Below are 27353 nucleotides of genomic sequence, written 5' to 3' on the forward strand. Positions count from 1 at the left end.
ACAACCCCAGGAACTCACCCAGCTCCTTCCAGACCCCTTTTTCACCATCCTTTTAAATTTACAGCTTATTCCCTTTCCCTGCCTGTCCCAACAGCAGGTTTGCTCCTCCTCCTCCCTCCTATCTCAGGTCTGACACCCAAATCCCACCCATCCTGCTCAGAATGGTCACATCCATGGGCAGGAACTGATAAATAACACTCAACCCCCTCCCACATGGGCTGGGAGGGAAACAAAAAAAAAAAAAAGGCCTTGAATCCAAGTTTGTGTTAAAACCAATTGTACCACTCGGTGGCACCAAAGCCTAAAAAATAAATGCCCAGCAGCAAGTCCTTGGGCAGCAGCTACTCATGGGAAAGCAAAATGCTTTTATCTCCTCACCCCCTTACTCTGCTGCCTCCTGTCTCAGGCTTTTTAAAAAAAAACCAACAACCCAACCACAACGTACCAGGGGTCACCTCCAGCCCCAAAAATCAGCGGTTACTCCCTGAAGAGTCCCTCAGCAGGAAGGGAAGGAGGATCCCCTGGGATGCAGGCAAAGTGACAAAAGCACCACAACAGCCTCAAACTGCAGTTTTCAGGATGGAAAAAACAAACTCAAAAAACCCCCTTGTGTTCAGAGGCACAGCACAGGCCCGTGGTGCTGCAAAACCAGCCCTGTCCTCTGCAGAAAATGGGATTTTTTTTTTCCCCAGCTGCCTTGCCAGGGTGGTTCCACCCTCCTTGAGCTGAGCTCCTCAGTTAATATTAGAATAAAAGCATCCCTGGCCTTCCTGCTCCTGAACCCCTGCAGCAGCTGCTTTTTGGGGAGATTTGGGACATCTGCCCCAGGTCCCTCCTCACCCTGGCCCTGGGGATGCTCTGGGATGGGATGTCCCCAGAATTCCAGCCCAGCACAAAAAGCTGCTCAAAACATCAACCCCCCGGTAAAGAATTGATTCTTTGGAACCTAAAAAATGAGAATACAAAATGACAAAACCCTGGCACCCTCTTCCCTGCTCTGAAAAAGAGTGGAAAAGTGAGACTGGGAGGAGCAGGGATAACAGCAGCCACCCAGCCCATACACCTCAACCTCAAATCCTCTTTCCCAGGGATGGTTTGAGGCTCATCCTCCCCAGAAAAACGATGAAGATGAAGCATTTTTATATCAGGTGACTGCTGGGGAAGTTTCTGCTCTCTTGAAGGCTGAGGGATAGGTGTGTGCAAGCTGGGGACTGGGATTCCCCCAGGAATGACATCCTGCAGATTTCCCCACCTACTTACCAGTCAAAGAAAATTCCCAAAGTTCCCCAAGCTGAGAAGGGCACCCACGGGCACCCAATGCTCATCCCCAAGCCCACCCCAAGCCCAGCACCCACGGCCACACACACCCACTCAGACACCCACCCCCACTCTGTACATCAGGCACTGGTGCCCACAGGTCAGCATTTCCACCATACCCAAAACATTTATTTCTCCAAAACTATTGCTAATGACAACAGATACATTTTCTTGCCCCCAGCATGGACTCAACATTTCCAACACGTACATTACTCCTAATACTGTACAATACTGTACCAAAAGGAAAAAAAAAAAAAAAAAGGGGGAGGGGGGGGAGGGGGATGTACCTCCATATTGTACAGAGTTCTATATACAAAGTACAATTTTACACAGTTTAATATATACACCATATATATATTGGTGTAGAAGACATGAAACAATGGCAACCAATTCAGCAAGAACATTCCACCCCATCACCCCAAAACTGCTGGTACTGAAACCCCAAAGTGCCCGAGCTCACTGCCCCAGACCTGAGGTTCCAGCCCCACAGAGAGAACAAAGATTCCCACACTTGGCAACCAAACTTTCCCTGCGTGACAGCAGAACCAGGACCCCACTGCCACCCTGGAAAACCCATCCCAGGGGTTTTTTTTTGCTAAGTGCCCTCTTTTGGCTACATAGAGCTGGTCTTTTGAAGAACCTGCTGCTCACAAGTATTGCTCCAGCAGTTTGGCAAAACCCAGCAGCCCAACCAAGCCTGGTGGACTCTGCCTGGAGAGAGAAAAGGCTGGTGAAGTCTGCTTCAGGACTAAGGTTACTGCAGTGCCTCGAAAAGGAAGGGTCTAGCTAGGATTTCCATTTGCAAACTGCTCAACATTTACCCTGTAAGAAGCTTGGGACATCATCAAGTATTGGTACAGCAGGGAGCTGCCCTCCCTCTCCACCTCTTTTTGGCCCCTCATTGAAAACCACTCTCCTCTCTCCAACTCTTTTATAGGAAGCACAAAATAGAACAGGAAAAAAAAATAAACACAAACCCATTATACTTCCCAGGGCTTGAATTGCTGTTTTGGCATCTCTAGATCCACCAAAATAAGCCTGGAAAATAACTCACCTGCCTTCTGGTGGGGATGGGAGGGTCAGGGAGGCAAAGAAACCAAACCCCAGCAGCCCCAGGTGGGCACAAGGCAGCACATCAAGTATTTTTTATGTTTTTCAAGTACCAGGTTGTCACACACACACACACACAGACAAGCAGGATGCTGATCCAGAGAGAGGATTATGTAGGAAAGTGATATGTAGGCTCAAATCCCAAAGTTCCAGCCCAAAGCACCAGTAAGTGCTCGGCCTTTTCCCAGACCTGAGGGCTGGAAGCATCCTGCACAGGAGGATAAAGGACATCCCTCCTTTCTACAGGGGCCCCAGGGCTGCCAGTCTGCTAAAGAAAACAGCTTTATGGTCTAGAACTGCATTTATGGTCTAGAACTGCACTTCTCAGGTGTTAGCCAAGGCCACAAAAGCCCACAAAAAGCTCTGTGATTTTGGTGAACTTTTTTTTTTTTTTTTTTTTTAAATTTTCAGGTTTAAAACCTGAAAATAAATATATTTCCAATTCGTTTAATTCACTCGGTGTCCTGGAGGGGGCTCCTGGATGGGAGCACCTAAATTCTCTTGGTTGGGTTGTTTTAAGCAGTTCCCCTCCCTGGTGGCTCCCAGAGCCCTGAATCCATGTGTTGGTACCTGGTTGGTACCTTCTGCAGCTCCTGCCCCACACAGGGACCCCAAACCTGCCCAAACCAGCCCCAAACCTCAGCTCAGAGGGGAAATGGGCACAGGCTGCTCCTGGGCTTAAATTCAGCCTGGGCTTAACTTCAGCCTGGTCTCAACCTCAGCTTGGTCTCACCTGCTTGATTAGACAGAATCTCTCAATGGGCATTTTTCCCATTTTTCCATCAGTCCCTCTGCCTTCCCAGCAAACTACACCCTGCTGAGGCTGTGACCTCCTCTAAGTGTGCCCTCAAAATTTATTTCATCAGGGAACAGAGCATTCCAGGCTGGTGTCAGGTACACAAATGGAAAGGGTCTGAAGTGCTAACCAGAGACACTGCTGCCTCTTGATGCCTGGCAAGTCCCCAGAGCTGCACAACATTCAAAATTTGAGGTTTTGACACACAGAAGGAGAGAAATAAGGCAGCAAACTCCACCTGCAATGACTGCTTTTGTCTGAATATTGCTCAAGCTCTTCCAAGCATGCAGGAGAACAGCCCAGGGACTGCTCACCTGGTACTAAGTGCAAGGTAGGGAACCAGGACAGATGGAATTTCTTGCCAAACTCTGAAGGGTTTTGATTCAGTAAATAAATTTATGAGAACTTGGTTATCTTAACCTACTTTTGTGCAAGAAAAATCTTGCCTTAAAAAAACCAAAACAAAACACAAAACAGAAAAAAGAAAAACCAAACCCAAAAAAAAAAAACAAAAAAACCAAAACAAAACACAACTCCCCAAACCCAACATATGAGGTATTCAGCACAGGAAACCCAAAGACTCTTTTTGAACAGGTATCAAAATACATAGGTATACAACAATTTTTCTCTGCCTTCACAGTGCACTCTAATTATTTTATCACTTTCATTGCAACAAAATTTCCAGTAGAGATAAAGTGAGAGAGTTGGATCACGTCCCACAGCTCTGACATGAAATGCACAAGTTATAAACTGGGAGCCTTTGGATTACCTTAGAGAGGCAGAAATTTAGCAATGGTTAAAGCACACTGCTCAAAATTCCCAACCAGGGAAACAAAACATAAAAGGTGAGAGCTTCAGAAAACTATGAATATTGATCACCTAAAACCGGGTTTTATTTTAAAAGTTTTGCTTTGGATTATTTCAATCCAACATCTGATGAACAAGAATCCTTTGTTCATACAAAGCACTATCAAACAGACAGACGTTATTCCAGTTATCAAACACTTCTTGTCTTTATATTTGACACAAACATTACATAAAAGTCATGAAAGAGAATTTCCATGGAAGAGCTAATATTTCTTCTGGATATGAAGATATGAAGTAACATTAATACCTCCCAAGCAAGCCCCTGCTTGTCCACTCTACACTGCTCTCTCCTCCAAGATGCCCACAGCTTCTGCAGGGATTGAGGACATTCCCAGTTTCTCCTTCCCACCTCTCAGAAAATCCTCATGGCAATCATTCTCCCAGCCTCCTATGTTGACAGAGTGAAGCAGACAAGCTAAACATTTCCTTCTCTTTTTCTTTTCTGTTGGATTATTCTCCTGGGTGTGGATTTTTGGCAAGTGGAAGAGGAAGGAAGATCTTCAGCCCCGGCGTATTGCTTGCTGTAAGTGTTAAGTGTCAATCACAGTGCACACCAAAATTCCAGTTGAGTTGCTCAGTACAGAGGTTATCCTGCTAAGCATCTTCTCCATGACAGCAGGATTGTCCCAGAGCTGAGGATCCTAGAGATAAGCACAGTAATTCCTATACAGACAGTTGCTGTTACAGTAACCTGAAGTCTTTTTTTTTTTTTTTCCCTCTCTTAGCTCCCATTCGTACTTCAGACCTCAAAAAGATAGCAAAGAGCATCTCCTCCAGATGTGCTGTGCGTGGCTGGACACTTATTCTCAGAAACAGGAATGCTAGGCATAAAAATATAAAGAAAATAAGGCATTACAATGAGTTGAAGGAAATGTACAGAGATCCTGCTCTTGACACAGCTCAACTTCGGCCACAAGTGACCAAAAAGAAAATGAAAACAAAAACGCCCCTAAAGTAAATGCCAGAAAGTTCTGCCTGAGCAAAAAATTACAAGTTTAATTCTGTTTTTTTTCCCCAAAAGAACAAGTGATTCCTGGGTGGTAGAAGTCCATCAGAACCTGAGAGCAAAGGTCGCTGGTCAGACTGGTGGGGTAAGGTCACACGCGTACCGCCGAGCATCCCCCGGGGAGCTGCTGCTACACATCAGCTAAGGAGAAAGGAGTAAGAAGGAAAAGTCTCACTGAAATCCTTCTGGTGTTCCCTCATTTTCATTGCTCTTCATTTAGGGTGCAGACAAAGTTGGCCTTTCCAAGACCCATCCCTAAGAAGGACACGTTGCACCTGCAGAGATGGGGCTGTGTGTGCACGAGGGACAGGGAACAGGGAAACCCTGCTCCTCTCTCCCAGTAACATCCCACAGGAATCTGAGAAGTACATTGCAGAAACTGTCCTAGGAAATGTTTTCTTCTTTTTTTTAATTCCAAGGGGTTAATTAAAAGGAAACTGCAGTCACATGGAAGCTAAGTGTGAGAAATCCACACATTTAAAGGAAACCTGGTTAAACGGGAGAGGAAAATTATTTTTCTTGTCCTGTCTCTGCATTTATTTGATGAAAACAAATAATGTGCAGCTTGTTTTCTTTTTTTAAATCCCAGGAAAGTTTGGGAACAAGGTGGACTGAGGGTCAGGCAGGGTCTCTTCTCCTGAACGACTGCGAGAGCTCCTTTACCCTTGCAAGTGGCACACAGAATGCCTTTTTGTGTTGGGATTGTGGGGTTGGTTTTTTTTAATTAAATAAATGTGGAAAATTCTCGGTACGAAACGAGCTCAGGCAGCCTGCTGAAGTGTTTGCTGCCTCCTGTATAAATACAAACACTAAGAATCCATTGACATGTCTGCAGAGGCATGACATTTGGGAAGCTGCCACGTCCCTGTCCCCAGCAGCATCTCCTGATGAGCTGAGACCCCTCCAGCAGTTCAGAGGGGACACAGCCCCCGACTGAAGCCTTTGCAACCAGGAAGAGGGAGATCCAAAGCTTGAGAACTTCCAATTGAAGTTTTTTTTACAGTGCTTGTAACTGGGATTTGGGGAAGGATCCATCTTGCTGGATGATGAGAAGCAGAATGTGTGCGTGAGGAACTGGGCTCCCAGCAGAGGATGCTCAGTTTCCCAGAGTTAAACTTGGTTTTACATTCAGTCTCCCGAGACCACACACCACATCACAGCCTGTGGGCTGAAAAGTACACTGGAAAACAACAAAGTTGGGCTTAAATATGGGAGAGCAAAGGGGGGGAAAACAGCTAGATTGTCCATCAGCAACATGGGCTCTTTCTTATGCTCCTGAACCTCAGGAACATGTTTGTTTATATTTGCACAGACACACATTACGTAGAACTCCACAAAATCTAAGAGTGTTCCAGAATCAACTATTTTCCATGACAAGTGCTGAGTAAAGGATGAGGCTGGATGGCCAAAAGCTTTGGCCCTGGGGGAGAGGGATGGGGGAGCAAACAAACAAAACCAGAGGATGTGATGAAGTCAAGACAGCCCCTTAACCACCACGGCCCCAGCGGGCGACGTAGGAATCAGAATAATAATGCACAAGAAACAGGCATGTCCAAGCTCCACGTAACCAGTGGCACCAAAACATGCAATAGACTAAAATCTATCCTATTGTTTCCCTGTGATAAATGAAACACAGAATACAGAAGTCACTACACCAGTACTCAAAACAGGAGGCCACTGAATGTTTCTTCCAGTGGCCAAACACTTGAACAGGCATCAACCAGAAACCAAGATCCAGCTCATTGCTGCTTGAGTGTTTTCCTCCTCAGCTTCACAGTGACCCAACACTGGATTTCCTAAGCCTGGCATGAGCTGTTTTGCCTTACAAACACCACCGATGTGGGTAGATGGGATGAGGTTGTTACCATCTAAGTTTACTCCCAGGAAGAGCAGTGAGGAGCAGTTCCCAACCAACCTGCAGCAGAAGTTTGAAACCGATTCGTTAAATAAGACTTTCAAATGTCTTTAAACAGAGTCTCTTCAGCTGAACCAACAGAGTTGTATCCACAGAGCAGCAGGGAGTTTATCAGACAGTACAGGACTTGTCAGTGGGCTGCTGAGATGCAGAGGAGGCAACACCAGGGCTGGTGGTGGTGGTTTTGGGGAAAACTGTTGGTTTGGGGCGGGTGGCCGGAGGTTTCACCTGCGTGGCCATTTTCACCGACTTGACCGGCCTGAAGGTGCAGGGGATGTCACCAGCTGTGCTGGCACTGCGTTGGAAAGCTGGTTCAGTGTCCTTGAGGATCTGAGTGTGCAGAGGGCTGGAAGGTTCTGAGGTTGGGGCCACCACTGGAGATGTTTTCAAGGGCTCCAGGGTGTCGAGGACAACATCTGGGGTGTGCTTGACGCTGCTTTGCCTCTCCAGCTCCCGCAGCTCGTTCAGAGCAGAGTTCATGGTGGCTTCAATATCCTGCAAGCAGAGGAGAGAAACCCAGTGAGTAAATAAAGAGACCCCCAGGCACATAAATACAAAGATAAAAGGCAGACTTTGAGAGGGATGTGTTTGTGTTCAGCCTGTAAACACCAACACTCAAGTGGAGTGGTGGGTCAGGGACCTTTTGGTGTCAAAGTGAACCAGAGCAACACACTGCCAAGAAGCAGCAGTATTTTCCATCAACAGGGAGCAGAATATTTGCTGGCACTGTCTCCATGCTAAGCTGGTCCTGATGCTGCTTAGGCTTCAAACCCAAGTCCAACCCCCAAGTGCAGCATTGAACAGAAAATGTGTGATTCCTAGCATTAGGGTCCATTCTTGTACTTTTGTTTGGCACCTGAGACTCAGGAGAATAAATTCTTGCAGAAAGGACTGGTGATTTTGACACTGGCTGATGGGCCACACACCAAATGCTGAAATCCTTGTGTGCTCTTGGATTGCCTGCTGCCCAAGTTGCCTTCCCTTCCCAGAAAGATATTACTTAAAGTTTTAGAAAACACAGAAGACACCAGAAACGTATCTAGAAATTCACATTGCCACTTCTCCTTCCTCATAAAACACTACAGTTACCAACCAATGATATATAAGAAGAAATTTGAGATAAAAACCCTTGCTTTTCTCTTCTTTCCCTACATGTCTGCTGGGGAGCCCTCGGGAGGGCAGAACTCACTGGAGAGAGGAGAGCTCAGCCTTCCAGTGACTCACAGCTTGGCCACAGCTTTTTAGCTTCCTTAGAGGCTTTTCAGGGGGTGGGGAAGGTAAATCAGTCAAGGAATGGTGGAAGAAACCAGAGGCAGTAATCTGACACCTCTGAGCCTATCTTGAGGCCAGGCAGATTTTACTTATGAAGTTGGGGAAAATATGTAAAATGCATGATTATTATTAGATGGCGTTTGGACGGATGCTACAGGACAAAGAGGAACACTGATTTAATACAGTTTCCCCCTCCTGTTTATTTTTTTCTCACTCATCTTTTCTTTTTTTTTTTCCCCAGACTCTTCTCCAGTGCAAACAATGAAGTAAATGTTCTTGCAGAAGGAGGAGACAGAACAACTTCAGTCAGAGCTTAATTGAAAAAACAAAGAAACTGATTTATGTCAACCAAAGGCTTGGAAGGGCAATGAAATATGAAGACAACAAGAACCACATATTATAATTCCACTGGAATGGATGGGCTAAAGATATTCATAAAGGCAAAACATGACTTTCCATCACAGTATGTATCAGTATCAGATTTTTTTATTTGGACATCATTAATTCCTTGACATTGCTGTTTTGTCGATAAAAATCATGTTTAATTTTCACAAATCTTCCCCCAGCTCTTTGGAAACCTCCAAGTCAGGTCTCCCAGGGCTGGCTTTGTAATCAGAGCCCCAAGCATTCCTTGGCTTTAGATAGCTCCATCCCACACTGAGCACAGTTGGTAGGGGACAGGGACATGTGCAGGAACATCTGAGAGCCTGGAGTGGGAGAAAGGGACAATCCCTTCATGGCAGAGGGAAATCTGGAACATTCACATCATTCACCCCTCTCTCACTTGTTCAAACCTAAGCCTGACTTGCAATCATTTCTGCTCATGATACAAAAGATACCACTGGGGTTTTTGTCACCAGCCAGAGCTTTCCAGCCCAGAGACAGGGACAGACAGAGCTTGGTGTGGAGAGATGCAGAAAAAAACCTGGAAGAGAGCAGGGAGGTCTGGCCCCCAGCAGAACTCTTTGCAGAGCTCAGCCCCAGCTGCACAAGTGCTGGCAGCCTGCTCTCATTTCCAGGCACTTGTCTAAATAAATAACTCATGCAAAGTAGCAGCATTATGTTCCTGGTTGGTTCCTAATCATGCACTGAACCCCGTGAGCCTATAAAGATGCCACTGTCAGCACTGTACAACTCAGCAGCCTGCTTTTATTTTAACTGTATGCACATGCTTCCAATGCCTAACCACAGGCAAGTTTGCACAACTGACAGGAGAATGCTAAAACTGACACTAAAGACTTCACTTGTCTCATGTCCTGAAGTTAGGATTATTTCATTTTTTGCTGACAGCTTTGGGATCCCTGGAACTTTCCGACACGGGCGTTTTTATTGTTGGAACTAAATTCTGAATAATGAACAGGGCCAAGCTTCTAGGAAGGAAGGACACAACTGTTTATCTTCCCTCCTGAAAGCAGCCCCAGTGACTTGCCCAAAGCCAGGTTGAAAGCCCAGACTCAGGTAAGTTCGGATCACATCACAGGAAGGGAAAAAGGACAGGCGATTAAATCAGAGCGCACACTAAAACATCTCCTTGTAGCCAACATCCTTTTCAGTTTCCAAAACAACTCTCCCAGGCAACACCCTCTTGTTTACCTGTGCAATAACTTCAGGGTCCATGGGCCTGTGGTTGTTGAAGCTTTTGGACCTCCCTGCTGTCACAGCTTTCCGGATCTGGGGGCTGTCTATCCTGTTCTTCAGAGACGAGTGTCGGCTGATAGAATTGAGGCTGCCATGGCCACTGATGGAGCATTTATCTGGAACCTCCTTGGGAAGACTTTGGCTCAGAATGGGCTGAGATGAGGGTCTGGAACCCGCTATGGCTCCTGGGGAGGATGGTTCTGCCATTGAACTACCTACTCCGTGGCTGTCACTTTGTCGGAAGGCTCTTCTGATGCTGCCTGACTCTGGTTTCTTTCTTTGCCTTCAGTCACAAAAGCAAAACAAGTCAATAGAAGCAGGTACAACATAACTGGCTCTCATTTGAAGATATTTCCCCCCAAACCAACACAGAGGACAATGGGAAGAGACACAGAGACCCAGATTACAGATACACCCGGGAGTTTAGGAGTCATTGTGGAACAGGAAAATGGTGTCAATCGGTCCGGTTTAACACTTCTAACAACAACAGGTTCCTGGCAGCTGTGCACATTCATAGCAAAACCAGAAAAACTTGGATGAAACGTAATTATTAACTTGGTCAAGGAGAAAAGAATTTATATTTGAACCAAAAAAAAAACACCCTCTGTGCCATCAACAGGTTTTGATGATGTGTTTTTATTACAGTCGAAGAGCAGAGCTACAATTTTTTTGACTGGAGGACACAGTATAAGTCTACTAAGCTCCTGGCCCAAGGCATCAAGTTGTTATTTTCAGAGACTGGCAAGCAAAGAACCCCAGAGTCTGGGGTTAATGATCATTTCCAGTATTTGCTGGTGGTAATGGGTGTTTCTTTTTCATCGCTTTAGCAGGACCATGAGGTATTATCTACAGACAGACCAAGAGATGATGTCAATGGATGAGCTGGCCCAAACAATTTAAGTTTCTACCCCAGCACCATGTGGTCTGACAGCACGATTCCACTCAAATCATCTGAAGGCCAATGCAGCAGAATACTTTATGCCATAGGTCTGAAGCTTGGCATCCATTATACAGGGAAGGATCCATTTATATATAGCACCAGCCCCATGAATAACTGCAAGAAAGTGTTAACTCCAGTAGGATTTTGGCATCCAAATAATAATTCAGTGGGTGGCACAACTGTCATTGCGAAACCATCTGATTTAATTTTGCTCAAGTCTGTTCACACATAGGTCAGAAGATTCATTCCTAAAGAAAAAACAACAAAATGAGTCTTATGCTACTATGGCTAAATATCAGTTTCCCTAATAAAGGGAAGAAGAAGAAAAATTAAAAAACTGGAGTGGACATTACCCAGGCTTGTTAAAAACACTACACACAACACTACCAAAGCCAGCAGATGGGGAAGCTCCAACACAGCTCTGTTCATTACACAAATCTTTCCATCACTGGCAGAATGGCATCCTTCATTCTCTGATTCATTGGCTCATACAATAAATATCATATCAGAAAGCCCAGATCCCAAGCTGATGCAGATTAACATCACTTCACTGCTATCAATGGAGCTCTGCCTACTCCCAAAATCTGAGAACCAGGTTCTGTGTAGGACATTAGCTGGTCCAAACCTCTAAAAAGGATGCATTTCTGTTAATGCCTTTAGAGAAGACATTCTGTTAAATTAACTGAAGGCTAAAAATATCCACTCCCATAAAATGCTAATTATTATATTAATACCTTCACTGCACCAGAGGTTTTAAATAGCTAGGGGGGTTTAAATACTATGGGAATAATCAGCAAGACCTGGGGGATAAGTCTGTTCTAGAACAATTAAACAACAGTTCAAGAAATTTAGTCTGTTACTAGGTTAATTTCCTATTTTTTTTATAATGTTGAGTGTTGGCTCAAGTAATTTCTGGCTGAGGAGGTGAAGTTAGAGCAACAGGGAGGTGTGTGCTGTGCTGCTGCAAGCATATGGTTAGTAACCTATGGTGAGAAGTGCTGGGGAAAAGAAGGAATGTTAGGGGCAATGCCAGATGGTGGGACTTTAGGTATGTCATTTAGCACTGGTTTCTGAAGAAATTGTCCCCCACCCCATTAAAAAAAAAAAAAAAAAAAAAAATGTTAAATGTAAACAAGACACAACAAGTGACAGAACATACCAGGGAATGGGAACACACATTACAAGAACTTGCTCTGCTTTTCCCCTCTCTTTTCTTGCGTGCTTAGCTTATAAAACAGGACATATTTGGGCAAATGGGAACAGATGGCACCTTAGGGACAGGGAAGAGAAGCAGTGGGATTTTAAATGAGCATTGGCCACGCTGGTGACAGAGACAGAGAGGACAGGAAAATGTGAGCAAGTTAGAAGAGGGGGAAGCAGAGAGGGATGGGGGCAGTGCTCGTTAGTTCATTTTTTTCAGGGAAGGAAATATTTTGCTGGGCTCATCACCAAGATCTTTACAGCAAAATAAAAGAATGCAAGGCTGCTCTTACTTGTTGATGTTTGCAAGGTAAATATCTGCGACGTGACCCCCACTCGGGCAGCTGGCACCAGCTCTTGCAGTCACTTTTTCTTCAGGTGGCTCAGAATTTATTTCTATTTCAGACTTCGGGCTGGATCTTTCCGAGACACCATCCTCACTAGGAAGGGGGAAGGAAGGAAATCACAACCAAAACAGGACCAAAAGCAGAGAATTCCACACACAGCACTCTGTGTACGCAGAGATGTGGGACAGCAGCGCCGTGCCAGCAGCCTGCTTTCAAGAATCATTTATTTATTTTTGAAATGAGAGAGCCTCATTTTTGTGAGAAACCTGGGGATCCCAGCTCTGCATCTTTAACAGGCTGGCAGCACCAAACCCATTTTCCTATGGTGCCCCCACACCCGTGGCAGCAGCACCAAACCCATTTCCATACGATGCCCCCCAACCCGTGGGCACCTCCGGCGCTGCGGAGCTCTGCTTGTTTCCAGGAAATTCCCTCCCTGGGTGGAAGGATGAACTCTTCCCAGCTGGTGTCACCACCTTGACACAAGCAATCCACTCCACACCTGAGTTTTAAGCCAGCCCAGATGGGCTCCAAGTGCAACATACGTGTCTTGAACGACGATGTACTGATGAGGGATGAGGCCGTCGATCCCGTTGTGGCGTCCCTCCCACCAGTCATCTGAGGCCCTCTGGTAGAGCAAGAGAGAAGCTCCTTTTTTGAAGGACAACTCCCGTGCAGTCCTGCCAAGGTAATCAAACTTTGCAATGGCTTCGATGGGCTCACACTCTAGGGGAGAGAAGGGAAGAAACAAAAGCTCACAAAAGGCTCAGGCCCAGGGATGCGTTCAGGGGTTTAAACCTCCTGTAGAGCACAAGGAGAAAGAGCAGGGTAGAGGATGCCAAGTGTTTGCAGTAAAATTCAGAGGAGAACCCCTAGAACAGGAGGATGGTGCCATTTTAACATTTACCTCATCTCTAGATGGTGGACATGTTCACATTTTCTAAGCAGCAGGCCCACTTCCAGCAATTCAAGTGCACAAAGATGGAAGTGGCAATGGCAAAATTAGCATCTCATTGAAATAAATGAATAAATCAAAAAAAAAAAAGCAAAGCTGGGTAGCAATTGGCTGTGTCCCAGGCAAAAATCTGCCTAAGGTACACTTTCTTAAAGGCAGCTGAACTAAACCTCCTGGACAGACAAGCAGGAGTTGTTATTAAACATCCTCTGAGCCCAAGCTGCTCCCGAAATAAAGCCTCTATTCAGAAGGAACTTTCTGCTGCCTGTGAGGTTCAGCTGACCCAGGAGCCAGGATTCTGGGGCCATGGCAGGCTGTGCTATCCATCTCCAGCTGTCAGAGAAGCTCAGGAACTCCCTGGGTGCCTCCAGCCCTGGGGTCCATGCAGCCACCAGGACAGGGGGTGACTGCTCAGAGCTGCACGAGGGGCTCCAAATCCAACTGCTCCTACCTGGAAATCCTGACAGCCACACTGGGGCTCCAAGCAGCTGCTAATCTGGGTCCCTGTAGGACTCTGGTATCATTCAGAGGGAGAATAAGGGCGTTTAGACACTCAGGGAAATCAGTATGAAATTCACGTGGATTATTTTTAAGACTTAGAAAAAATCTGCCTTTGGTTGAGACTAAATATATATTAAGCCAGCTCCCAGTTCTAGGCAGAGCCATCAGGGGAATGGAGATGAGCTCAGCCACACAGCCCCAGTGGGCTTCAGCCTCTAATTACTAGAAAGGAGCTTTAACACAGCCAAGTGGTCCATGGAAATTGAGTTTTTTCCTGGGGATAAACATTTCCACTTCCTCTTCCAGGACAGGAAAAGACAAACCCGCTCTGAGACAATCCTGAGATCTCTTCTCCATCAAGGGAAGCTTCTACAGGACAAAAACCAGTCAAAAAGGACTAGAAGGCTGAGATGAGAGCAGAAGCATCCCCAACCACAAAGCATCTGAGTCACAAAGCAAGAGGTGACCAAGCCCTGAGGACAATAATCACCAACAGCATCTGCTACATCCATCAACTCCCCTCCAACAATTAATTCCTCCACTACTAAAGCAAACAGCTCAGAATTTTGTCAATTCAGACACTTCAGGTAAGCCTGTGGTCAGCCTCACAGGAATCCCCTTATCAGCCCTCAGCAACCAGTGGGATATTTGTGGGATAACCAGTGGGATATTTGCAAAGGTGAGAAAAGCCTGGCCCAGGTTTGCAGCTTGGCCCAGCTGCCCAAAGCACCCTGTTATCTGGGTTTGGCTCCTTTCCTCTCACTTGTTCTGCCTCTGGAGCCAGCTTCTTCATAACACTAAAAAAAATTAAAATAATAAAAAAAAATTCTGGTTTTGGTGTCCCCTCCATTTAGGAAGGGGCTGGGGGTGTGGTTCTGTAAATTCTCTCCCTTTCATTAGGAAGTGTTTATTGTTCCAGATGAGTGCAGCACTCAGGTTTCTTATGTTTCCAATTTGCTTTTTAGGACTCTGGCTTTTGTCCAGAGAAGTGATTTTTAGACTCTAATTTCCAGTAGCTTTTTCCTGCTACACTCATGCTCAGAGAAGAAAGCTGTGTGAATAAAGAGCAACAAGGCTAAGCCAAACAACTTCCCCTGCCAGCCTTGGGGAGGAAAGCAGCAGTTTGAAATCATTCCACTCACACACACAATTTCAGGCACGTAGGACCTGCTGTCCCTCAGCATTTCTGACCTCTTCTGCCTCTCTCAAACCCAAGGGTCCTCTCACTCATGGAGCAAGGCTGGCAGTCAGCAGCAGAGATGCTCAGCAATACACAATCCTTCCTCCAGACAGCTCTCAGCATTAAAAGCCTTTTTTTTTTCACTCATCAGACAAAAAGAGTAACAGAGTTTGCCAAAGAGGACCCAAAAAACTAGTGATGCCACCAGGACCCTCAAATCCCAAACCTGGCTCCCAGTGGAAGACAAACTTCCCACTCACAATTCCCCTGGCAAAGCCATGGAGAGGGGAATGCCTGGCACACCCAGAGGGCAGGGGGAGCTGAAACTCATCCAGTAGCTCCATGCTTTCCCCATGGCTCCCAGCTCTGAGATCCTTCCAGGGTTCAGAGGAGCTCAAATCAGGCCTGCTGCAAAGATAACCTAGACTTGAAAAAGTGGCACTTTAAAACTAGCCAGGTAACCTCTAAAGATTCCTGTTGATCCCACTTTTTGGCATCAAATACCACATGAGATCTTTGAAGTGACTGTTCCAGTTTGAACCCCACTTTGGGTCTAACTTTGAACTTCAGTTGCAAGGCACTCTCTGCTCTGCCTCCTCCCAGCAGGCTGCACCAGTTACCCAAGGAGTTGCTGGGTTCTCCATACCATCATCACTGGTGTGGTGTTCAGCTGTAACATCCTGAACAGAGTCCTCTGTAGATGCTCTCTCTCCGTGAGGACTTTCACTGCAACAGAAGAGAGAAGATGCTTTACACTGGGAGACATGGAGCCTCCTCATTTACAAAAATCACAGAAAACTTCACTAAGATCACCCAGAAAGCCCAAGTCTGGGTTCCCCTGTGATGCCTTTGCTCACACTGACATTAATGTGTCTAAAAAGCCAGCTCAATTTTTCCTTCAAGTAAACCAAATGTCTTTAGCAACCTGTTTGTATGCTGGCAGGAAAAGTCCAACTCCAGATCTTACAACCCCAACCTCTGGAGATGCTGGAATTTAGGATTAGTGGAATGCTGGGTTTAGCTCCTCTCTGCCATGCCAGGACTATTCCCTCAGCCATGTTCTCCCTGGCTCTAATGAGCTCATTAAATGACTGATGAGATACCTGCCACTTCCCGGGGGAAATTATTTTTCAATTGATAATGATATTTTCAGGTCTGCCTTTTTGTCACCTCCCTCCTTCCTTTTTATCACCACCTTAAATTGTCACATTCATTTCCCTGAACGATTCCCCCAGACAGATCAATTGCCTGCAACTTTTATTCACAGAGCACCTAAAACTTTGCATGAAGAAAAGCTTGGAAAGGATGAGCAGTCAAGTGGCAACCAGAGGTTATGTTGTTGTAAGAAGCTACAGGAGCAGTTCCCACAGGACAGGAGCAGAAAGGAAACTGGAAGAGGATCCATTGCCTCTCCCAGGCAGCTCCACAGACCCCCTGCCAGTTGGCACTGCTGCCTGCTCCTGCTCCAAAAACACAAGTCATCTCACCAGACACTATTGCTGAAGACAAAAATCACATAAAAGGTGATTTTTTTTTTTTATTCTCTTCATACAATAATAACCTCATCCCTGATTTTGGCCTTGCAATGGTTAAAAGAAGCCATCACAGCTGTAAAGTGCTCACCCTTTGGTTATCTACCTGCTATGGCTCTTCTGAAGAGGAGAGGGGAAAAAAAAAGAAGAAGGGATAAAACGTTTGGATAATTCTGGCATCTCAATGGGCTTAATCCACGCAACACGAAGCTGCCACACCACTGTCTGAGTCAGTACCTCAGGAATCAACCTTTCCCATCCCTTGCAAAGCCTTTACACTACTTTATAAAGCTTACAGAAGAATTCAAAGCCAAATGGAGGTCCCGGGAGGAACACAACACGGAGGGGTAAAGTTTCACCCAGACTGTGAAGTAATGTCGGGTCCAGCCAAGAAGATCCAAAGAAAGCACAGAGACCACGTGTGCCTCTCCCTTCTTCAGGTCCCACCAAACCCCTGTCCTTACTGCAGACTCAGCCTCTGCCAGGGGAGCCCCAGGATGCTGCAACCCCCAGGGCTCCCAGATGCCACCAATCTGTGTCACCAGAGGAACACAGAGCAAGCTGAGCATCCCTAAGCTGTCCTCTCCTTTCAGCTCTGGTGAGCCCACTTGCAGGACTCCTGGGCTCTGCCCACACTGTGCTCAGCCAGGCTGGGATGAGCAGGAAGATGCAGCCCTAGGTTTGCCTCCAAGGTGCCTTTCCAGAGCTGCCCAGAGCACAGTCCTGGCTGTGTCACCAGCTCCCAACCTGGCCCTGCCTGAGGCAGCCAAACCTCTTGTCAAAAGTTCATTTTTTTCGTGTAGGTCATCGTGATTCTTAATTTTACTTTTTTTTTTTTTTTTTTATTTCCCCTCCTCTACAATTCTTTCACATACAGCATCAGCTAAAAACATCAGAAGGAAAGGTAAAACCAAGAGAATTTCCAAAAGAGGTTCTGGCAACTCTGCTGCACACAGAGGAGCCTGGATGTGGAATGAGCTGATGGGCAAAGCTTCTCAGAAACAAGCCAGGGACTCAGGGACACTCTGTCACCTGAGTGACTTCATTTTAAAAATGTCTTTAGTAGATGAAAATAATAATTTGCCTTCCAGAGACACTGGAGAAGAGGGAAGAAGCTGGGGGGGGGGGAGAGAAGCAGGACACAATTCCTCATTTTCAGAGGGAGAGAGATCAGCTTGGCCAGGAGGAAAGAAAACACCTCCTCCTTTCCTTCCCCCACTCCCCAACCTTCCACCCCAGATGACAGGAGCTGCTCTGCCTGAATTGTTTCCAGATGTGGCTTTTCAGACTGAACACACGGCCGGGGCCTCCTGAGCTTTAAGCTGGATGGAAATGGTGATTTTGCATTCCTCCCTCTTCCCTCCCCCACTATCACTGCTGCCCTGGAAATTAAACTGTGCCACAGCTCTCCAGGTTCAGCTGCAAGTGACCCCTGTGTCTAAAGCAAAGGCACTCAAGACAAGCAGGGAAAAAAAAAAAAAAAAAAAGGCTAATGCAGGAATAAAAAAGGATAGAAAAAAGATTGATTTTGGCAGCTACCACACCAGAAAATCCAAGAAAATCCCTACACAACCTTGCCCTTCAAGATGAGTGAGCCAGGGCTGACAACTGAATAGCTCCTTTCTACCAGCTTATTTCTTTCAAGGTGATGACTCTCCAGAGCCATCATCATCTCTTCCATAAAACAGATTTTTTGAAAGGCTGGGCCAGATGCTCAAATCCAGAATTAGACAACACAGAACCCATGACTGCAGCAAGCCAATCTGTAAATAAATATCCACCCATTTGTTTTTTCCTCAGTGCCATCTATCATACCAGTAATCCTCAGTGTTTCCACCTCTGCTGTAGACTGGGCCCTCCAGCTCCCTTGGTCCTGGGAAGATGTTCTCATGTTGGATGATGATGGTTTTGATCAGTTCATTGACATGAGCTTGACAAGAGACTTGATCATGACTTTCAGGCACTGACATCAGGGTTGGCCCAAAGCAGATGGCCAAGTTGTAGGGATCCATCATGTTCTCTTCACTGAACTGAGATAAACTGCAAAAGACAAAAAGAGGAAGGGGGCTTAAGGGCAGAAAACATCATCATCATCATCACCTGCTGAAGAACATTATTAACTTCCACTTCTGGAACCCCTTTGAGATTGCACTCATAGCATGAATTCATATCATGAATTTCAGCAAGGCTGGAAAGCCTGAAGAAAGCAGGAGGCATCTGCACCTCCAACTCCTCCTGGTCCTGCCATTTATCACCTTTACACCAGAGCAGGTCCCTGGTGCTCCCAAGGATACTCACTGATTGAGGAATGCAAAGAGGTATCTCATGACAATCAGAGTGGTCTTGGGCAGGTTCAGCAGCACCTTTCTGATGTGTGTTGCTCTCTCTTGCAGATTATCCATTGCTGCAAGGGAGAAAGAGCAGCAGAGTCATCATCACACCATCCCCACCCCCAGCCCCAGTCCAACTGGGATGGTTCCTGGGCAAAGGATGAAGAGCAGCAGGAGGAGGAAGAGGAGGAAGGCAAGGGCTGCCCAACTCCTGGATTCTGCAACCCCCAGGGCTCCCAAATGCCACCAATCTGTGTCACCAGAGGAACACAGAGCAAGCTGAGCATCCCTAAGCTGTCCTCTCCCTTTGGCTCTGGTGAGCCCACTTGCAGGACTCCTGGGCTCTGCCCACACTGTGCTCAGCCAGGCTGGGATGAGCAGGAAGATGCAGCCCTAGGTTTGCCTCCAAGGTGCCTTTCCAGAGCCAAGGTGCCACCCCCAGCCCCAGTCCAACTGGGATGGTTCCTGGGCAAAGGATGAAGAGCAGCAGGAGGAGGAGGAGGAGGAAGGCAAGGGCTGCCCAACTCCTGGATTCCTGCCCAGCATGGGAATGCAGAACCTGCTGGCAAAGCCTTTGACAGGGAAGGTCCCTGAAGATGTAAAACTTCTCTGCAAGTTCCTTCCCAGCGTGGGAGCCCTGGATGTCATCTGTTTCATCTGCTTCACTCCTTCTGGCACAATAGCTCATTCAAGTGAGCTCGGAAAGGTGGGTGTTTAAAAAAAGAAATTGTATGACACTCAAAGGAAAATTAACATAGTTAAAGGGTGAGGCAAAAAGCTCTGTGTGCAGCAGCCTACTGAGAAATCAGTGGGCAGCAGAAATAACCTCGGAAGGGAGAATTTATTTGGAAGCAGATTTTTCTGTTCATACAATGTGAATTCAACTCTGTAAATGCATTTATCAGGAGGAGAAAACCACGAGCCATTTAGAAGCAGTTATCTTCTGATTTACTTCAAAGGCTGCTTTACTCAAGCTACTTTACTACCCTAAAGGGCATTTCACTGCTTGGACAAGGGAATCATTCTTCAAGGCTGAAGGACAGGGCAATAGCCAGGCTGGTTAAAATTAGGCTGTTCACACAGAAAAAACCCAAGCTAGCCTCTGCTACCAGAGCCACCTCTAAAAACCATCAAAAAATGTTAACAGCTCTCCTGTGACCACCCTGATGATTGACAGGCTTTAGCAGGAGCCCACAGATGGCTCCTTGAGGTTATGAAGCTGAAAGGACTTGAAAAAATTCAAGACACAGCCCCTAAAGTCCATTAATTTCTAGTTCTTTGCTCGTGGATTGAAAAATTGTTATCAGAGTAAGGATGGCTGTAACCATGATGCCTGATAGAGCCCAGGTTAGCAGTGCAACACAAACCCAACCAAAGTAATGTCAAAAATATCATTTTTGGAGCCAGGAAACAGGGGATGAAGGAAGAGAGAAAAGCGGGAGAAAAAACTGGAAAAAATAAACCTGTGTTTTTTCACATCCTCACATACTTACTGACACAGGCAATTAGATCATGAAAAATATCCTTGGGGAAGAGAGGATGCTCCAGCCCTCGAAAATAGAGCTTCAGAACTCCTGCTATTGAATCCATGTCATGGTCATTCTGGTCCCCAGCCAATGGATCTTCCCCTTCATGACAAGCAAAGAAAAACAGGCAAGAAAAAAAAAAAAATCAGAATACTGAAGACTGCAGGGATGCAGCTCAGCTGGAGAAAAAGATGAATGCAGCACAAAGTTAATCCCCACCTACTCCAACTGCACTGCAACCATCAGGAGGCAGAGAGGGAGCTCTCCTGAGCCTGGCACTGGAGAAGCTCTGCCAGCATTCCCAGGAAAGCTGCTTCCTACCAACCAGGCTGCAGTCCAGGCTGGATGGGGTTGCTCCAGCAGGACCATTCCCAGGCTCTGAGCTCCAGATATTTTGGGTCAGGTGCCCCAGGTCAGTCCAGGAGTGGAGTTTCATCCAAACTCACAACTGATGCTCAGGTGGGTGCTGCTGGGATCAGGGTTTCATCTGACACTGAACTGGCTGGGGGAGGCTTCTGGGACAGATCATTTGTCAGATCTGCCACAGTTTGACCATATTACAGAAGAAAAGATGCCCACTTAAGGAGTTGCTCCCTAGAGAAAACTCCCTATCAGATACAATTAGATTTAATGATGGGGCAATCCTTGAGTTGGAGCTATATATATCCATTATGTGACTGAAATCACCAAAGCTTGCCTATTATCTTAATAATACACAGGATAATAAATGGGCCACTACAAACCAGAGCATTATCCTTGGTATTAACTGCCACCAAGGGCTCTGCATGAAGTAATAAACTGCAGAGATGTTATTGTTGACTTTGGCAGTTCTGTATTTCATATGCTTAGAGAAACAAGTGAGATAAAGGGGGAAAAAAAAAAAAAAATCACCTTTTTATTTCTGCATGTTAGTGCTGGAACAACTGGCTGTTTACCCAAGAATTTCCTTTATTTAAAAAACCCTCTTTTATTCTGATATCAAACCTTTACTCTGCTTCCTCTATTCTTGAGGATTTTAATTCCAAGGTGGAGATGAAGGCAGTAGATGCCCCACATGTTGTGCATGGGACTCCTCTCTTCCCAAAATAATTGCTACACACAAGTAATTCCTGCTCCTCTCTCCCACCAAGCAGAGCTACACACTAACTACATGCTTTTAGAGGATATTTTAGATGGATTTAGGGAATACACAATAAGACTGAGGAGACAGGATGCAAGGACTGCCTGAGCAGCAAAGCTCTTGTGAACCTGGAAGGGAGAAGAGCCCAGCAAGAAGCTGATGAGTCAGGAGGCTCCCAGCTGCTCTTTGCCTTTGTATGGGATGGTTCTTCACCTAGAAAATCAAACCTATTAAAAGCTGTGTCAAGTTAACAGTGTCCTGAAATTCAACCTCTCACTTGCTGATACTTGGAGTAAATGCAGCCAAGCTGTGCCTCAAGAACCCAGAAAAAAACAGAATTGCAGCCCCCCAGCAGCTTCTTCAGAAAGAACACAGGAGAGTGGGTGGGAAAATTCAGTCCCACCCAACAATGAAATTCTCCATATCCTTTAGTGCTCCAAACAATCAATAAACTATCAGACATGAGAGAAGGTTGAACTCAGAGTATTTATTATCCAGACACTCTGCAAGATACAAAACATAAAGCCCAAGAACTGAGTACTCAAGGTTAATGAGCACTAGAGATGTGTTTGGGATAAACTCAGGTAGGAAACACAAAAAGCAAAGGCATTCAGTGTCATTCAAAACATGCCTTGTCAGAGCATTTAAACAAATCAACACATTTGGCAATAATTTGAGATCCTCCTTACCTCTTTCAAATGCATTTTTTATGTCATTTACTTCCACTTGTGACCCAGACACTCTGAAAATCCCTTCATGCTGCAAACCTGTGGGACAATGAGAGAAGGTGGTAACAATAGGAGAAATTAAGCTGCAGCATACATTATAAAGAAACACAAAAGGCAAAATTATGCTGTTTTAAAAGCCAGCTTTTTCTTTTATGCCCAGGCACCTAGAGAATATGTGAAACCAGAACTCAGCTCCATGAATTAAAAATCCTAACCCTCCTTCCTGAACTGGGTTTTAACAGCCACGTGTGTTCTCTTTTACCCTGCAGGATCCCCAGAGGGTTTTACAACCCAGAGAAAGCCATAAACTGTATCAGGCAGAAATAAACCAAGGCTCCCCACACAATAAGCAGTTTATTTTGCACAAGCAATACCACAAGGGCCCAGAGGAAACCTGAAGCATTTCATTACCCCAGCAGGACCTCCTAGCTGGGCTTTAGGAGAGTCTTTAAGATGTTCTTGCTAAAAAGTAAGCATTAGCAATGTCATTAAACCCAATTATCCAGAAGGCAAGATGCTCCAGTGTGCTCCCATCCCACCAGCTGTGTAAGAGGAGCTGCACTCAGGGAAATCAAATCTGGTTCATTCAGACCTTCTAACACTTAAATTATTGGAAGAGGGAATGTGGCAACACCTTTGCTTTATTGATAATAAAGGCAATAAACTCAAAAGCTCTCTTGCACTCATCTGTGGCTTCTTCCTCTCCATTTCTGCAGCTCTTTTGACTGCAGTGCAAGGAAACCTTGGTGGTTCAGGGCTGGGGCTGTGACACCCAACTCCCAACAGGGCAAAGAAACCATCCCAAGTGCAGAGAAGCAGGAATGAAAATGACATTCACCCCACAAGGCAAAACACTTTGAAATGTCAGGATGCCTCCAACAGAGCCCCTGCCTGCAACATCAGTGCATCAGGCAGGCAGCTTTATCATTTCTTCTGCCTAAAGTGCATTTGTATAAAAGTGGAATCTTTTTAACTACAATCTGTATCCTGTAAGGGCACAATCTGATACTTGGAACAAAAAAATAAAATAAAATCAGTTGAGTCTGTTGGAAAATCTTTCTGCTGGGAACTCAGCTAACCCAGGAATATGAATCTGAAAAATCAGCTCTCCTGATGGCCCCAATTTGCTTCCCTCTGCATTGGGATTTCAATGATTTTTCCAGCCAAATGTCCACGTCTGGCCCTCAGGAAGGATCAGAGCACTTGGTTCTTTCCAACCAATGATGAGGATGGGACTCTAGATTATAGTTTAAAAATGGTAATCAAAGAAGGAAAATGAAACAGCACTGACTCTCTGGCTCTGTGTCTTGGTTAGTGAAGATAAAGTCATCTTCTTTCTGAATATGTTAATTAACAGCTGTTGCACATGCTCCTAACAAATGACATCGATTTTAAAAGAAAACAAGTTACAATAAACACATAAAACCTTTTACAGCATCCCAAGCTGTGAAGCAAACCTCTGAAACAGGTATAAACCATCTCACTGCAGCACTAAGCAAGCAATTAATTCACTACTTGTTCTCCTACATTTAAATATTTGGAGTACTCCTCCTCCTCTAGAAGAGCACAAGTATTCTTGGCAAAGGGCTCAGAGCAAGGTAAGCAGAGGAGAAGGATGAGTGATATCTAAGGATGGGAACCTTATTTTACAAGAAACAAAGGGATAATGTTGGGAGAACAACATTTGCAAGGTCATTTATTTGCAATAACCATTTGGAAAAGTGATCACACACACAACACTGCAAAAAAAGTCAGGGATAATTTCTTTATATTGCAGTCTCTGGGATTCCACTGCACAAGCATCGTGTCCTGAGCTACTCTGAGCATTTTTCAGAAGGCTTCTAAGATCATTTTACAGAAATACCCCAGGACACCTCTTGCCCACAAACTCACCATGCCTGCTAATGAATCGGATGCAGCTCTCCACAACCAGGGGAATGGCTTGGGAGGAATCCTGCAGAAAGAGAATTGTGCAGAGGAGCAGTCAGAAATGCCAAGAAATGGTAAAAAATGTAAACCAGAGGAGCAGTCAGAAATGCCAAGAAATGGTAAAAAAGCCCTCCCAGCCCTGTTTGTTACCTGGGGGAAGGTTCCTCACCTGCTTCCTTACGGTGGAGCTGCGCCTGCCACTGATGAGACCCAAACCATCCATGGGTGCAGGAGGGAAAAAAAGAACAGAAAAGTCAAAATAAACCCTCTCCTGTCATGCTTTTCCTTTGCTTTGCTCCAAAGTGTGCATATTTTGGAGGAGGGAAGGAGCCAGACACACCAGTCAGTCCCAGTGAGTTGGTCTCATTCACTGTAGAGAACTTCAGGAGGATTTTAAGTGACTTGAAACCACTAAAAACCTGAAATAGACACCAGGGAGTCCACTGCTTTGACAAAAGATTGCCCTTGACATTTTAATTCCAACCATATGGAAATCTGTTCTGCAGGGCTCCTCACTCAAGATGAAGTTTGGTCTAAATTGCAAATTGCACTTCTCTGGAAGAGCCACTCAGGAGAGGAGAGAAGCAGGGGGGATCCTGCTGGTTCCCCCTCTTCACAGCTGCTATTGCTGAGTCTTTATTAGAATTTCTGATAAGAACTCAGACAAATAAATGAAAAAACCCCCCTCAAGCCCCAGCACACACTGGATAAACCTTTCCAGGTTAAACCATGATGGTCTTTCATTTATTTATCTTGGTAGACATTAATTGGAAAAAAAAATAGGAAAAAGGGGCCTGCCTTGGCCAGGATTTTTCCCCTCAAAATTTATTACTGGGGTTTAAAATTCCTATAGTTTCTTGTAAAAAAAGAAGCATGAGAGATAATAATAGTGAGGCCCTAATGTATCATGTGAGCCAATTCCCTGCTAGGGCAGATGGCTGCTGAATTATAAATCAGGTGATTAGAATTGGGATTTTTTAAAAAGACTGCAATGTGTTAATTCGAGGAAAATTCCTTTTATAAAAATCAAACCCACTGAATGAAAAAAGGGAATTCAGATTCCACGGGCTGTCACAGACAATGAGGCCTATTTTAAAGTATTAGCAGTAATGATTCTTTGATATTTAAAAATGTTTCGTGATGAATAATATTTTATTATTACAGACGTCAGGCTCTAATTAGGACCTGTCAGCTTTGCTTTGCTGCAAGGAAAGTGGAAGTAGTAATGACTCCAGATCAGTAGCAATCACCTTCCTTTTGTTAACAAGGCAGGATGATGCACAGCCCCTGCTCCAGCTCCTCATGCCCAGAGGAGCCCCCTGAATCCATCAATTTGCTGGTGAAGATTTGTTATGTTTTATAAAAACCCCATCAGGAGAAGCTTAGTTATGGTTCTGTGATTGGTCCTAATTATCAAAGAAAAGTTTGTTCTCCAGGACCTCCATCCTGCTGCAATCCACTCCCAGGGCAGAGCAGATTTATTTGGGAATATTTATTCTTTATTCTATATTATTTATCTATATCTTTATTCTATTATTTATTCTATATTAATAAGAATTTTCTGATACACATTAGAGCTCAGCCCCATACACCAGCCAGGTGGATAAACCCTGCAGAGTTTAAACCCTCTCCCTTATAGAAATACAAGTGTGTAAGTGTGTAAGAAAAAGTGTGTGTGTAAAGTGTGTAAGAAAAGTGTGTAAGAAAAATCTTAGCTTAAAGAATATTTCTCTGGCTGACCATAACAAAATAAAATTTTCCCACACCTGCCCATCCCTTTCCTGATCTGGATTAAATGCATAAGGGCAAGAAAAAAAAACCAGACTGCAAATCTTTCATGATTTTGGGGGTTTTTTTGTTTGTTTTTTCAAATTGCCCTCAGTTATTTTGAGGCCCATCAGTTTGCCAGCCTGTTGCACCAGCAGCCAGCAGGGAGGGGAGGTTTTGCAGATGCTGCATCAAAAGCAATGTTAATTACTCAGCTGACCAGTGGTTAATAAACATAATAAACTGCACCACCTTGCACTGATGGAGATGACAGCAGTGGTATTTAAAGCCCTATTCACTAGCAGTGATTTGCTTATGGATTAGCTAAATTAATATGTTTTTTCTAACAGATTTATCTCCTGTGCTGGTAACTGATCTGAAATGGCAGCAATTTACATCTGATTTTCCTTAGGAAAAAAAAAATAGTTCCCCAAGCCACACCTACCTGGCAAGGGAGCAGTCAGTCCTCTGACCTGGTGAGAACACAAAGAAATACAGCATTATAGGAGAGAAATGGGGAAATATTTGGAACTGTTTTGTCAAGTCAGGTTTGGGGGGGGCAGTGGAGAAGCAAATCCAGCAGAGTGGGTGCCCAGGTCCCCATCCCTGCCCCTCAGCTCCTCCACAGCCAAGCCAGGAAACACAGCAAAGGCTGCCCCAGGACCCTTTCTTTGGAAAGTTTTGTTTTTGAAAATGAGTTCCCTGTGCATTCTAATTGTTGATTTCTGCTGCCAACAAACTGGGTTTGTCAGCATCCCCCCAACCCTTCCCAGGGGGTCTGGTGGGGCGAGAGGTTTCTCCTTTAGAAAGCCACTGAGTAAGACTGAAAACATTCCCAGATTTGTGAGCCCACAGACTGAACGTGCTGGCATGAGGCTATTTTTGGGAGACAGACATTTAATGACACTTTCCACCAACATCTTTAGAAAAACCTTTCCAGTCACTTGCACTGAGTTTGCAGCCAAGCTCAGGGCTTCGCTGCAACAACAGCACCAACAAGGAGTGAGGGAGACTGAAAAGTACTTTGTGCCTTTGGGAATTGTGCAAACAGAGCCCTCCCTGGCCCAGATCATCAGGGAAACTGATGAAAATCCAACTTCCCTACAGTTGTCTTCCTGCTCCTGGGGAGAGGGAAGAATGAACAAGGGAAATGTCTAATTGCTGAGAGCTGAACACATCTCGATCGCCACTTTCCTCTCCCCATGTAAAGCCCAAACAGTGCATAATTTACATGAAAATGTTATTCTGAAGCTGAATTTCCAGCCATCTGTCCCACTGCCATCATAGAATATTCATATCTATAAATTTCATGGCTGTGGCAACATCAAGGGGCTCCTGCATTAGGGTGACAAATGTGTACAGTAGCAGGGACATAAT

At 45.2% G+C, this 27353-nt stretch overlaps 1 protein-coding gene across 6 annotated transcripts in view; it reads right to left on the reverse strand.

The window, feature by feature from the left end:
• Positions 1 to 1424: 1424 nt before the first annotated feature.
• SRGAP2 (SLIT-ROBO Rho GTPase activating protein 2) overlaps positions 1425 to 27353 on the reverse strand; it is an 87884-nt gene continuing 61955 nt past the window's right edge. For 5 of the 6 annotated variants that reach the window (XM_071768729.1, XM_071768728.1, XM_071768730.1 and 2 more), the window contains 12 exons: positions 26422 to 26449; positions 24379 to 24409; positions 24174 to 24234; positions 22242 to 22319; positions 20400 to 20534; positions 18875 to 18980; positions 18392 to 18616; positions 15691 to 15770; positions 12954 to 13134; positions 12355 to 12501; positions 9877 to 10204; positions 1425 to 7506 (listed from right to left, as the gene is read on the reverse strand). In XM_071768729.1, coding sequence (XP_071624830.1) covers positions 7123 to 7506; positions 9877 to 10204; positions 12355 to 12501; positions 12954 to 13134; positions 15691 to 15770; positions 18392 to 18616; positions 18875 to 18980; positions 20400 to 20534; positions 22242 to 22319; positions 24174 to 24234; positions 24379 to 24409; positions 26422 to 26449 — 1784 coding nt within the window. In that variant the 3' untranslated portion in view covers positions 1425 to 7122. Of the gene's footprint in view, positions 7507 to 9876; positions 10205 to 10541; positions 11110 to 12354; positions 12502 to 12953; positions 13135 to 15690; positions 15771 to 18391; positions 18617 to 18874; positions 18981 to 20399; positions 20535 to 22241; positions 22320 to 24173; positions 24235 to 24378; positions 24410 to 26421; positions 26450 to 27353 lie in introns of those variants that run through there. The other variant, XM_071768732.1, reaches the window with a different exon arrangement.

Source organism: Heliangelus exortis, chromosome 25 (genome assembly GCF_036169615.1).
Source record: "Heliangelus exortis chromosome 25, bHelExo1.hap1, whole genome shotgun sequence".
Classification (NCBI taxonomy): Eukaryota; Metazoa; Chordata; class Aves; order Apodiformes; family Trochilidae; genus Heliangelus; species Heliangelus exortis.